This window comes from Mustelus asterias, chromosome 3 (genome assembly GCF_964213995.1).
Source record: "Mustelus asterias chromosome 3, sMusAst1.hap1.1, whole genome shotgun sequence".
NCBI lineage: Eukaryota > Metazoa > Chordata > Chondrichthyes > Carcharhiniformes > Triakidae > Mustelus > Mustelus asterias.
In genome coordinates this window covers 130,609,951-130,624,310 of record NC_135803.1, presented here as the reverse complement: position 1 = coordinate 130,624,310, position 14,360 = coordinate 130,609,951, and the positions used below count along the sequence as shown (strand labels likewise).

The window sequence follows — 14,360 nt, the reverse complement described above, 5'->3', positions numbered from 1 at the left end:
ATGGAGTTTGTATGTTCTACCCATGTCTGCATGGGTGTCCATTGGGTGCTCTAGTTTTCTCCCACATTCTGAAAGACGTGTTGGTTAGGTACATTGACCGGAACAGGCACCGGACTGTGGGCTCTTTTTAGGTCAAACCAAATAAACAAACTCAGATTAAGTCAGGACAAAGCAAAAGGGGCAGCTCTCCAAAAGGAGGGGGGAACAGTCCGAACAAAAATCAAAGTACAAAGGAAACTTAAAAACATCAAATTAAAATGCGATTGTCAGGGTCAATAACACACCCCAACCCCTGCGGTGCCCAACGGGTGCGGAAGGCGTCAACCGCGCCAATGGACACCGCATGCTCCCTCTCCAGCAAACGTAGCCGCGGTAGAGGGGCAGACAGTCAGGATGGACGGCCCCCTCGATCGCCCGCTGCCTGGACTGGTAAATGGCACGTTTCGCCAGGCCGACTAGGGGAATTTCACAGTAACTTCATTGGTGTTAATGTAAGCCTTACTTGTGACTAATAAATAAACTTTGACTTTTGTTGCTGTGTGTTGATGCTGTCTTCTACTGGTGCAAATCTATGTTCAGAATTGCAGACACATGATAAATCAAATGTATATTTTTATTTGTGCACTGTATACCCGTGCATCCATTCACTACCAAAAATATAGTTAAAAATATTATACATTTTGTCTCAACTTTTTTCTTGTCAGTAACATTTCTGAGTTGTAAATGTTTTATTTTTGATTGTCAGTGAAAAGTAATAAAGCAAGATGACTTAACTACATTAGTTCTAACAAAAACTGTATTTACAATAATTGGCTTATGGACTTAATGGGAGAAGTTTGTTCTCACCAAGTGTGCAATAGTCCCACACCATGGCATACATGCTTTTGACTTCTCTCCAGAGCAAGTGAAGTATGCAAGGGCTTACCAGTCCCAGATAATCTCAGTGGGAGATCAAGACACTCCAACATTTGGTCAGAATTAGTGGATATAATGAATTAAATAGAATTTGCCATAAACTTTGTAGCTCAAGCTTTTGAAAACAATGTTTTAATGTTCAAACAACCTGACAATGGTTTTGATAAGTGTACATTTACAAGGTTACCACTGCAACCTTTACTTTTTACCTTTGATAGAAGTATGGACTGACAATTAAGCCTCATGGTAAATTACTATAAAGAATCCTGTATTGTCCTGTCTATTGAATAATGAGAATCACACTAAAGCAGACCAATACAGGCTAAAATAATGAGTTCAATTTATTTACATTTAATATACAGTACAACAAAAACATACACCTATATATAGTGCCTCAAGTGTAGAACAACACATTCTGGGCTCTTCAGAGAGGTACAATGGATGCTGAGATCAAAAGGTAAGTCAAATAGGTGGGATTTAAAATCATACACCCTCTGCTCTTTAAAGAAGATTTCCTTGGTGGCTGCAAACAAAGCTGGGGCAAACAATAAAAGCACAGCAGGCAGAAGCAGAGAAATGAAGAGTTCTTGGAGTATTGTAGGATTGGAGGTGGTTACACAGTAATGATTCTTAGTCTGTAAAGATCTCTTTAATCCATGAGGAATTAATTACATATGGACATTTTAAATTGAGGACCAGATGTTGGGTGAGCATGTCTTGAACGGAAGTTCATGGTGGGTTGAGTTTATTCAACTGTCCAGGAAAGCATTGAAATAGTCTATCGATGACACATTCAGGGGTGAGTGTTGTAGCAAGTTATAAGTTCAGGCAAGGATAGAGGCAAGCAATGTTACGTAGATGGAAATAGATAGTTTGTGGATTTCTTGTGAAAGGGTTGAATCAAAGGGTTGTTTATCATGAAACAATATCCTCTGCATGATATAGGTTTGACTGATTAAAAAACTTAATATACATTGACTGACAGTATTTTGTACAACTGTTCTACAGTATTACATTTAACTGATGAGCAATTAATGCAACCTGTTTTATCCACAAAGTATCATTCAAGAAGATTAGACTTGTAACTGCCATGAGTCACAATTAAGGCAAATGCACTTCCAGCTGTCTCAAGAGTGCTCTAACTTGTATTATTCAGCTACCTCAGGCTGCACCCACACAACATAGGTGCACATTTGCTGAGGCTGTTAATTGAAGTGTTTATCATGCTTCTAATCTTTTGGCTTCCTCCTCTTCTACATCATTATTGTACTTTAAATGTGTCGGCCAAATTGCTTTGCTCATTTTCTGTAGCAGTATCTCAATATCTCTTTTACTACAGTAGATGGTGTCTGATCAATTGCTGTTATATCTCTGTATAGGTTATTCTTGACCTGAGAATTTATCATTCGGTCTTTGTTCACACACTGAGGCAAAATTCAAGGTTCTCTCTCCTCCACATTTCACCTCTGGCTAAAATGCGAAAGCAAAGCACGTTGGGCTACTTAAATGGTCTAAGTTACTTTAAAACACTATCAACCGTCTTTCAAATAAAGAGCATATGGGAGTCAAGGCTCAGCTCAGGAAATAGGTCATAATACCAGCACTGGTTTGAGACAGTGGCTGAGGGGGGAAAATGAAATTCGGATTTAAAGACAATCAATGTGGTTATCCCAAAGTTCAACTTGAGGAAACTGCTGCTCAGAGGCAACTGAGGTGTTGAGAGAGATAGAACTGGGTACCATTACAATATATGTGGAAACTTATTCACTTTACCAATAATTTTGATAAAGGACAATGAGTAGATGAGAAAGAGGAAAGGGCCAAGGATAGACCCTTGCGAGGTCCAAAGGTAATGGTACAGGAGGGGAAAAGAAGCTATTGTTGAAGTCCTGGCTACTGGGTTAAAATAAAGCAAGGGTAATCTCAGAGGTGGATGAAAAAACATTTTTCTTTCAAATAAAAACATTTGTCCCTCTTCTCCCTCCAGCCTCTTGGTGGGAATTTTACGTGATGGGAGTTCAACGCTTATTTTGAACAACTGTAAGAAATCCAGGAAAACTCTGAACAAATAAAAAGGACCTCTGTCTTGGCAGCAGTGGCTAGCACTGCTGCTTCACAGATTCAATTCCGGCCTAGTGTGACTGTATGGAGTTTGCACATTCTCTGCATGGGTTTCCTCCAGATGCTCCAGTTTCCCCTCTCAGTTCAAAGATGTACAAGGTTTGATGGATTGGCCATGGGAAATGTGGGGTTATGGGGATAGGGCATAGGAGTGGGCTTGGGTAAGATACTCTGACAGAGTCAGTGCAGACTCGATGGACCTCTATACTATAATAGAGATTCTATGATGACATGACAACCATATAAACAAGGTGTTCATGCAGAGTCTACCACTACATCGATATTTTATGTTTATCATCCCATTAACTTCACACCATAAACTGAGCCAGTTAGGCATGATATCAGGAAGCATTTTTCTTCACTCCTACCCCCAAGAGGCCATGGACGATAGGTTAATTGAAAGACAGTGATAGATTTTTGATGGGGGAAGGGTATCAAATGATATGGAGGGTAGGTAAATGGACTAGGCCTGATCAGAGTAGTGGAACCTATTTCAGAGCTGAATGGCGTATTTCTTTGCCTAAAGAAATAGGCATATCCCTTGGCAAAACCCTACCCAAGTACCCATTATTAGGGTGTGCAATACTGTACTTCTGTTTAGAACAGGTGGCTGGTTTGTCACAAGCTGTCTTAAGGTCCATCCTACTTTCTTGACAAATATTATATAGCGGGTGAGGAAACTGGAGGCTTGTGACATCAGGTGTGGGAAGACTGTCAGGAAATGCATGTACGTAATGATTTCCTAGACTGGGTTACAGGGAGACAGTTACCTCTGAATTTCTGCATGACAAACTGGTAGGGCGAGTGTGAAACTGGGAATGGTGTGTCTTATCCACAATCCTACAAATGGAATGATACACCTAATAATTTATGAGTTGTGCAGCTCACCATGCTCTTTAAGAAGCAGATTCACTTATCTTTTCTCTGCCATGAGAAGATTCAAATAAATGTTCGCAAGTTACTTAAAAAAAACAGCTGGTGACTATTCTCATTGGGCATCAAGGAATCCTGGCAGGAAACTTCAGTGCTTTGTACTAGTAAGATGTATTGCATTTTCAGAGTAATTTCAGTAGCATTTCTATATAAAGAAAAAGGTTTTTAACGACTTACTTCTTGTTAATGTGTGCCCAAGAAAAAAGATATTACTTGTGATTTTCTCAATAGCTTGACTTGGGAGACCATTAAGCAGGTTACACACATTCGACATATTACTAACAAAAGTATTGGTGTGATATCAGGTGTTTCTCTGCTTCACCACTCGAACTGAGCATTTTTAGTCTACAAAGCAAAACATTAAAATAATTTACTAATGCCTAGACCTGAAGAACAAAAGCCAAGTTCAATATAGGATTATTCAACATAAGTTTTGAGAGGAATGCTTGAAAAGTCAATTTTATTAAACACAAGATATTGCACGGTTGCCTTTCCATTGTGCCAGTGCCTTTAAATTCAGGTATTCCCAGCGCAACATCATTAATCAGTGTATTTAACACTGAGCAACACTTCTGGGTGGACAATTACATTCACATCAGAAACACCTGGTCTTTCCGATTTTCCCATCTTCTTGTATGTTCTTCCACATCTCCTTGTGAACGCACGTCCAAATGCCTGCTTTGGAAAGCAGGCATTTACCTGTAAAGAAGTTACACAAAATATACCCGTTACTCATGTTTTCCTCCCAGTAATCAATCCAAAATCTAAGTGTAATAATTGCACATCAAATTCAATTTTAATTAAGTTTGTATAAAACACTGCCATAGAATAATAAGATGTCTTGTGGTGCAGTCAGTAGCATCCCTGCCTGAGCCAGAAGTTCCAGATTTGAGTTCCACCCTTGGACTTGGTGGCCAAGGAAGATGCATTCATAACTCAGCCGACAGTTTAAATATCAGTTTGCAAAATCCTTCCAACACACCAATGTCAGGTGGTAAGAGTGGGAGAGACTCCATGCTTGGTGTGGAATGCCGCCCCTCAAGTACAAGCCTCTGATGTCAGGCTAGGTACTTGTTCCAGAAAAAAAAACCTCACTATAGTGTGGGGAGAAAGAATAGTAAAGTATGGTTTTGCAGTTGGAATTCTCCAGTCAATTGGAGAAATGTTTAGTGCAGTCTGCAACAATAAGTGCATTACTGATCATGCTGACAAACCAGAGACTGTTGGCCAAAGAGCACAGGTTTGATTGATTGAAAAATGGGCCACTGCAGTATGAAATTCGGTGACTGTTCTTCCATAATAAAGGTCAGCAGTCAGGATGTTTGCACAATGTTCAACCTCTTTGTCATAGCTCCTCAGGTAAAGGAAACTGAGAGGTGGACAACATTCAGGCTGGGTTAAGTGGCAAGTAACATTAGAGCCACATAAACGTCAGGCCATCTTCATCAACAAAAAAAAAGCGATGTCCGCTTGACATTCAATGGCATTTAATCCATTGCTGGATTATCCACCATCAACATCCTGGGAGTTGCCATTGACTAGAAACTGAATCATATAAATACTGTGGCTACAAGAACAGGCCCAAGGCTGGGAATTCAGTGGCAAGTAACTCACTTCCTGACTCCCCATCATCTACAAGGCACAAATCAAGAGAGTGATGGTATACTCCATTGAGCAGCTCCAACGAGTTCAATACCATCCAGGACAAAGCAGCCCAATTGAGTGACAACCCATCCACAAACTTAACACATTTACTCCCTTTATCACTAGTGCTAGCATTTTTTTTTACCATCACCATGATTTACTGCAGCAACTTGCCAAAGGCTCCTTAGTACCTTCCATGACATCTACCACCTAAAAGAACAAGAGCAGTTGACATATTGGAACACTACCTCCCATGTTACACACAATGCTGACTATATTGCCTTTCCTTCACCTGTAGCTGGGTTAAAATCATGGATATCCCTCCCGAACAACACGGTGTACCTATACATCAAGGACCGGAGTGGTTCAAGAAGGTGGCTCACCACAACCGTCAAGGGTAATTAAAGATGAGCAACAACTTCTGGCCTCATCAGCGATGCACAAATAAAAATCTAAAGATCCATCAAAGAAGAACAGCCAACGAAGTCAAATTCCCTTGCAGTGAAAAAAAAAATTAGCTGACTTGCTTAACTATTTGTTTACGAGAAAAAAAGAAGTGTTTTGTGGAGTTACACTTACGCCTGTCATAAATTATTGATTTGCAATGAAGGGGAAACATATTTAAAACAATTGGCCAGAATTCAAACTGAAGTCGTCAGCAAATAATCACTTCACATACCAAACGTCATAATGTTAATTGTAAACACATTGTTGTTTAGAAACAGACACCTTACCTTCCTCATCCCCCTGACATTGGGGGTGGTGCAGGCCCTCCGCCACCATGGTTTATTCGACCCATTTTTCTCCGTGGAGCTCCTGGCGGGCTGCAAAAAAAAAATAAATCCACTTATGCAAAGAATTTAAATAAAGATTACTATAATAGGATTCATATAGACAGCTAACTCCTATTGCAGCAAATAATCCAGGCTGAACGCAAATACTGTAGAAGCAACCCCCCCAATATTCATAAGAGCCAAGACTGAATATGAGAATATAGAGATAGGAAATGACCATACATTGCCTGCTCCACCATTAAATACGATCATGGTTGATCTCCTGCCTCAATTCCACATTCCTACCTGCTCTCCATACCCTTTGATTCCCCGGGACCAAATATCTGTCCATCTCATCCTTAAATATGATGGACAGCATAGTAGCACAGTGGTTAGCACTGCTGCTTCACAGCTCCAGGGACCTGGGTTCGATTCCCGGCTTGGGTCACTGTCTGTGTGGAGTTTGCACATTCTCCTCGTGTCTGCGTGGGTTTCCTCCGGTTTCCTCCCACAGTCCAAAGATGTGCGGGTTAGGTTAATTGGCCATCCTAAAATTGCCCCTTAGTGTCCCGAGATGCGTAGGTTAGAGGGATTAGCAGGTAAAATACGTAGGGATATGGGGGTAGGGCCTGAGTGGGATTGTGGTCAGTGCAGACCCGTTGGGCCGAATGGCCTCTTTCTGCACTGTAGGGTTCTATGAAATACATTCGATTATGGAGCATCCACAAACCTCTGGGATAGACAATTACAATGATTCATGATCCAGAGTCAAGAAATTTCTCTCTATCACAACCCTTCACGATTGGCCTTTTATCCTGAGACTGTACCCATGTTCTAGATTCCCAACCCAGGGAAACTACCTCCATCGACGTTAAGACTGTTCAGCAAGTGAGGGGGACTCGGTCTGCAGCTTTCTAGAATTTACTTTTAAATTGCACCACTTTTCTCCCCATTGTCCAGTGACAAAAGGGGAAGCATGTGCATTGATTGGGCACAACATTCTGACCAGTTCACATTGTTAGGAAATAGAGATAATTTAAATAGTTTATATTTGTATTGTGTGCTAAGTATAAGGTACAAGTTTAATTTGTGTTTCTGTAGTTGCGTGCTAACCTACAGTTAAAACTTCACTTTAGCTTCATGTGAAATAAAGGTGCTTGCAAGTCTGTAGGCTTAATTTCACTTTACATTTTGCCTGCATTGTAATGAAGGCAAAATCAATTACAGCGTTAAAAAATACTAAGCTGTTGCTTAGCAACAAGAGGTCTACACAAAAGTAGAAACATTTGAGTTTCAGTTTGGAACCAGATAACTCAGGCAAGAAACATTCCACAAAAACTGCTCGAACAGGCAGGACGATGTACAGGGACAGAAAGCCAAGAACCAAAAGACCCAGAAGCCAGCGAATGAAAGGGAAGAAAGTCCTAGGGAGACTGTGGTCAAAAGGAAGAGAGAACTGGAATCTGAACAAGGTAGTGTTACTGAAGTTAGGGGGCAGAGAGAGGCTCCCAGTTAAAGGAGCTACAAGGTACAGACCAAGAGACATTGTTAAAAGGTTCTTCAACTTTCTGTGACTTGTTCCATCAGCTCCCTATTCAAAAAAAAAAATTAGAATCTACGAGGCTGGGTTCCACTCTGGGATCTGACTTGCCAGGTAGTATCAGCTGGGATCGTAACAGAGTATTGACAATTAAAGAGCTCATAGTTTCTCTGGATGCTACGACAGTGCCACTGCAGAAGCACATTTACTCATCCCCATTAAGAGTGATTGCATTCAGGAAAAACAAGTGGACAGTCTTCTCACTAGTTTAAAAGATTCTCTCAATAGCAGCAAGAGGTCTACACTACAGGTGACATTGGTCAAATAATAAGCATCCCATTTTATTTCTTGCCTGGCTATTGATCATTCGAGACAAACAAAAGCAACATTTAAAAAATTTCCTCAAAAATTTAATGAAAACATGCCAACCGATCACTTAGAAATTATTCCTTCGCCAGTCAGGTTTTGCCCACATAACAGTGCCAGTAGAAAAAAAAAATCACAAGTCACATTTGGAAATAAGTATAATTCTTGAAAGTGCTAAAGTTGTCATTTTATCTTCCCACATTCAAGATTTTAAATGACTCAATACTTTTAACACTTTCAATTATATCTATAGCTTGTTCAGTAGAAGTTCTCTTTTTTTTCCTCCCAAACACTTTCTCACATGTTTAGTACTGGACTCTGGATATATTTGTTTATCCACCCAACTTCACAATTGAAGCAGTCGCGGTACATACCCAGCACATGACCAAAATGTTTTGTGGCTATACATCGTTCATATTTACTATTTTCTGCCTGTGCATTCAATTGTATGAATGTAACATTTGTCCAATATGGATTTTATTTATGGAAAGAAAAAAGAGTAATTCTACAGAATTTCAGTTTGCCCAAGGTGTGCAGGTGAGGTGGATTGGCCATGCTAAAGTGCCTCTAGGGGAACTAGTAGGGTAAATTGTGGGATTACGGGGTTAGGGCATGGGTAGGAGTTTTGACGGTGCAGGCTCGATGGGCCAAATAGCCTTCTCCTGCACTGCAGGGATTCTATGAAGAATGCGTCGAAGTACTGTACAATAATGGAGGGATGCACAAATATTGGTACTTTATACACAACTTGAAATCACGTTTTAAGAATTGCATTATTAGTTTCACACAAAGGAATTTTATGTACATGTATCAAAGCTGACACTATGTATTTTAACATTTTAGATGTATTCCAAGATTAGCATCCACAAATTGAGCCAATTCGTATGCAGGACGAAAAAGAGTGAACATTACAAATGACCGTCAGTAAAAAAGTATTTTAAATTATTTTTCATCAAAAGAGCTAGTATTTACATTTGAGTGGCAGATGTGGATATACGAAATGTCTTTTAAACAAAGGTGTAAATCCATTTGTTTTTGACACTGAACACAACAGAGGCTCTTTAATTTTTTTTTGTATCATTATGGGCATAGGCAATAGAGATTATTTGAAACTTAAAATTAAATCCTAAAAAGCCCAAGATTATTTGTTCTATTTACCATAGCATTATGGTTAACGCACATGAAAGGTTTTTTTTTGTTTTACGAGACCACGGGCAAACCTCTCTCTAATACCTCCTTGTGCTATATGGTTAATTCAAATGACAGGTTGGATTGAGCTGTGATGATTCCCCTCCACCATCAAATGATTGACATGTAACAAATGACCACTTGGCTGGACTTCCATTTGCCGCACAGCAGGTGTACGGAGACAGAAATTGGAGGAAAACACGTGAACGAGAACCTTTGAAAAGAACAATGAAAAAGGAATTTCATCGAAATAACCCCCCGCATGCATTTAACATCGAATTACCCTCTTCCATCGTCAGGTCTACCCCAGGACGACTGACTTCCAGTTCTTTTATATTCAGCTCCAGCTGGGTTGATCAATGTCCGAAAGCTAAATGTGGAACACAATTGTTGATTATTCATCAGAACCAATCGTGCTTTCATTAGTAGATTATGTATATTTAAGACTGATCATAAATGCAGATTGAAACTTACAAAAAGGAAATAAACTCCACTATTCCCCAGAAAAACTGAATTATTGATGATAAACTCCATGGTGCCTGACTCCTGCTATCCACAACTTGCCCTGAAAAAGAAAATTACAGTATATACTGTTTACGTATTTTACTCAGTACACAACAGTGCATCATAGAATGAACATTTAAACGCTCTGTTCCTCCTTAGCCCCCATAGTTTACAATGATCAATTCAAATCCTAGAATGTAGTTTCACTACGTGAACAGGCAAAGCTTTGTCCATTTTACAGTTAACCGTTACAAAGCTCCAATGATCAAAATCACCCATAAGCTTCTTTTGTATAGCCTTTCAACATTGTTGTAAAGTACTGATGATATCCTGAAGAAATATAGCTAGCCGTTGCCTAGACAACCTGTCTACATGAACTAATACAAATAATCTTCCAATAGGATAGGAAAGACTCTGTACTCCATTCAGGGAGGGTCTGCTGACCACAATTTTGAAAGTTCCTCTCTAAAAGATTAAACTCTAGAGAAAAATACTGCTTAAAAGATCAATTTTATATATTTTTTAAGAATATCATTTCTATTCGATGATCCATTGTGCATTAGATCATCAAATGAGAAAAATTTGTAAACATATGTCAATCCCAGCCAGTAAATAGCTGCAGAGAATATTGGCAATTATTGGAAGCAGGATGCTGGACTTGCCCCTGCTCCAGGCAAAGATTTGAAGGCAAATGAGAGAGAAAAATTAAATACATAAAAAGGAAAAAAAAATTGGATGCATTTCAGGTGTTAGCATCACAATAATTTACTTTCACCAGAGACATATTTAGACCATAATTCAGTCCATCGAGTCTCCTCCACCATTCAATCATGGCTGACGTTTCTCAATCCCATTCTCCCATCTTTTCCCCATAACCTTTGATCCCCTTATCAATCAAGAACCTCTCTCTCTCTCGGTCTTAAATATACTCAATGATCTGGCCTCCAAAGTCTTCTGTGGCAATGAATTCCATAGATTCATCGCCTCTGGCAGGAAATTCCTCCTCATCTCAGTTCTAAAGGGTTGTCCTTTTATTCTGACGCTGTGCCCTCAGATCCTAGTCTCGCCTACTAATGGAAACCTCTTCCCCACGTTCACTCTATCCAGGCATTTCAGTAATCTGTAAGTTTTAATGAGACCCCCCCCTCATCCTTCAAAACTCCATTGAGTACAGACCCAGAGTCCTCAGATGCTCCTCATACATCAAGCTTTTCATTCCTGGGATCATTCTCGTGAACCTAAATTTACGTTTAGCATACTGGTACCATGACGCTTAAAGCAATGGATGTATTTTACCCATGTATGAATATTTGGGGAAATGAATGTATCATATATATTTATTTAAAAACACCCTTCTCAGTGACAATCCAAAATTGAAGGACACCCATGATCTAATTACAATTCAATTGAATGTGGTACCAGAGGTTAAGCTGCCTACCACTGCATTAATTCGATATTGGTTTTAACATTTATACATCTACTGCACTGAACACAGGAAATAGGAGTAGGCCACCAGGTCCTTCAATCCTGCCCCACCATTCAATACAATCATGGCTGATCAATGCTGGTCTCAACTCCTTTTCTGTGCCATTTTCCCCATAGTGCCCTATTCCTCAATCAAATATTTATCCACCTCCACTTTGAATACTTCTAACGATCCAGTCTCCATCACCCTTTGAAACAGAGAATTCCATAGATTCACCACCCCGAGAAGAAATTTCTACGCACCTCAAGTTTTAAATGACCGGCCCTTTAACTTGTCCCCTTGTTGGAGGCTCTCCCAGTAGTGAAAATATCTCACCATCTACCCTGTCAAGCCCCCGCAGGATCTTGTGTGTCATCCCTCACTCTTCTAAACTCCACGTAATATAGACCCAAACTATTTAGTCTCTCCTGATGGAACAACAATCTGATCCCAGGAATTAGCCTGGTGAATCTCCTTTGGACTGTATAAAATATTATATCCTTTTTCAGGCAAGGGGACCAAAACTGTATACAGTATTCCAGGCGAGGCCTCACCAACAATTGCAATAAAACCTCCCTTTAAAAAACATGCAGAAACACAGGTTTAATATTTATAGTAATGTAAATGAGAACATTCCTGTCATTTTTTCTCCCCATAACCCAAGTGTAAATGGTTCAATCAATAAAGCACAAATGGTAAAGTTTAAATCCAAGATTCCTTGATACCACAAGTTTTCTATGCATAGGATAATTGAAACTTTTTGAAGATTAGCATGGATAAACCTCATAATCCTAATCGCGGTTTATAAAACTCAAACAGTACAAATTAACATGAGGCAGACCGGTGCATTATTTGCACAAGACGCTGAAATGCACTGACAAAGATCCTGGACCACCAAGTAATAAACAGTTTTCCGTTACTCAGTCACTGAACATTAATTCTTCAGTTGCATCAGGGAAATAAGCTGAATATTTCCCAACCTGTTCAAAGTCCAAAACAAAACATGCTGAGTGAAATGGTGGTGAATTTGAGTGCCAAACCTGTGCACTAAGATTAATAAGGGAATTAAATATCTAACAGTTATATGGAGCTTATTGGAAAATGAAAATATAAAGCAAAACAGCAAGCACTGATTTCTGACTTTTACCTAACAAATAATTAGTTTATTTTTATTCATTCATGGGATGTGGGCTTCACTGGCGAGGCCAGCATTCATTGGCCATCCTAAATTGCCCTCGAGAAGGTGGTTAAAAGAGAGGAATCAGCTGATGAAAAGAATAGCAGATTAAGTCCAACAGGAAAGTGTATGTTTCTTCAGAGACAGAAACTAGTCCAAGTAGCTGGACATCTCAGCTTGGCTGCATTTGGCACAAGTTTATCAATACCACCACTGGAACTGGAAAACGTGGACTCAAGCTCCACTCCAGGCATTGCACATGACCCAAGAGGATGAATTCGAGCGAGGGGTCTTCCAATTCTCCATCACAAGTTTGCAGCTGTGAAAGCTGCAGGGATATCGGCATAAGTGTTTTCTAGGGTACTTGCAGCTCTTGTACTGAAGTTAGTGGACAACCCCTGAAAAAATCTATGGTTGTGTTTGAAGTACAGCACCAAGAGAAAAGGACACAACTCATTTAGATTTTAACCTCCCATCTGGCATTAAATTGCAAAATATTTTCATGGGGCTGGAATAAGAAACAAAGTCAGCGAGGCAAGTTTTAGTTGATTTTTTAAGTTTCCCTTTAGACACAGACCAAAGCTCATCTGGGCTCCACACAAAAAAGTGAACCCTCACCCCCTGATCATCTCTAGACTTCTCCTTTACCACTGACCCGAGAACCAAGTATCATTTCCATAAGATCGTGGCAGGGGTCTACACCCCACGCGCATGATAGAGGCAAGTGATGACTATCAAGCTTTGGCAGCATCCAAGCCTGGATATTTAACAGGCCAGGAGTTAAAACCTCTGCGAACTTCGACATGGACGTTTAGTGTACACTAACCAAGGAACCAATACCCAACCAAGACCTGACCAAAATCGAGGGCCACTATTTCTCAGAACAAATAATGAAAGACCCCGGGTCTGAGAATCTCATGATACTATATCTTGGCCAACAATTCACCCTGAACAAAAATAAAACCCCCACACGGATACTGGCTGTGGGTGTCGACTGGCGACAGATTCAACCCAAACAACTGGCTGTCGGCAGCCTCACTCTGCCGCTGGAGCGTCGCCCGCTTTGAACTGGCCGGGCTTTATTGCGTATGAGACACTGTCCAGCGCCCATTCCACACGTTATTTTACCCACATCCCGCCGGTTAGTCAGTCTCTCGGTGGTGAGGAAGCAAGTGATGCACCGGAATGACAGCAGGTTAATACCCTGAGGCTGGGGGAGGGGGGAATTCTCCCGTCCCGTCCGCCACGGAAATGGCAGCGGTACGAGGGAAACTAGGCAACGGTCCGCTTGGCCTCGGACGGGATTTTCCGGCCTTGGGGCGAGCGCTACTGGACAATCCCGCCCAAAGAGCGAAACCACCCGGTCAGCGTCAACAGAGTCACTTACTATAACCCTCACTCACAGACATTCAGCCCCTCTTCCCCCCCCCCTCGACCCGAAACACAGCGTCGCCACTCGCTCACCATTAGACACGTACACCATTTTGCACCGATTTATTTCCGTTTCCGGCCGGTTCCTTCCGGTCACGGGGTGGGGAATAGAGCGGGTTCACAACCGCCATGTTGGATAGCGTCAGTTCCGGTTCCGTTGAAGGCTCAAGCTCCCACTGAACTGTCCAGAGTAGGGACAAGGAAAGGAAAAGCCCACGGAAACCATTCCTTCCTCCAATCGATGGATCCTCGACAGTTAGTCTTGCTGGACAGGACCTGTTAAATAGCGAACTCTTAACTTAT

At 40.8% G+C, this 14,360-nt stretch overlaps 1 protein-coding gene across 3 annotated transcripts; it reads right to left on the bottom strand.

The window, feature by feature from the left end:
* Positions 1-1,238: 1,238 nt before the first annotated feature.
* On the bottom strand, positions 1,239-14,134 carry selenok (selenoprotein K). 3 transcript variants are annotated; one of them, XM_078209618.1, is made up of 5 exons: positions 14,091-14,134; positions 9,955-10,045; positions 9,764-9,850; positions 6,348-6,437; positions 1,239-4,668 (listed from the first exon to the last, which is right to left on the bottom strand). In XM_078209618.1, the coding sequence occupies exons 1-5, from the start codon at positions 14,107-14,109 to the stop codon at positions 4,665-4,667; spliced, it is 291 nt and encodes a 96-aa protein (XP_078065744.1). In that variant the 5' UTR covers positions 14,110-14,134; the 3' UTR covers positions 1,239-4,664. The 3 variants fall into 3 exon arrangements, with proteins under 3 accessions (XP_078065744.1, XP_078065743.1, XP_078065746.1); XM_078209617.1 differs by having other exon boundaries at positions 14,014-14,100; XM_078209620.1 differs by lacking the exon at positions 1,239-4,668 and having other exon boundaries at positions 6,353-6,437.
* Positions 14,135-14,360: the final 226 nt, after the last annotated feature.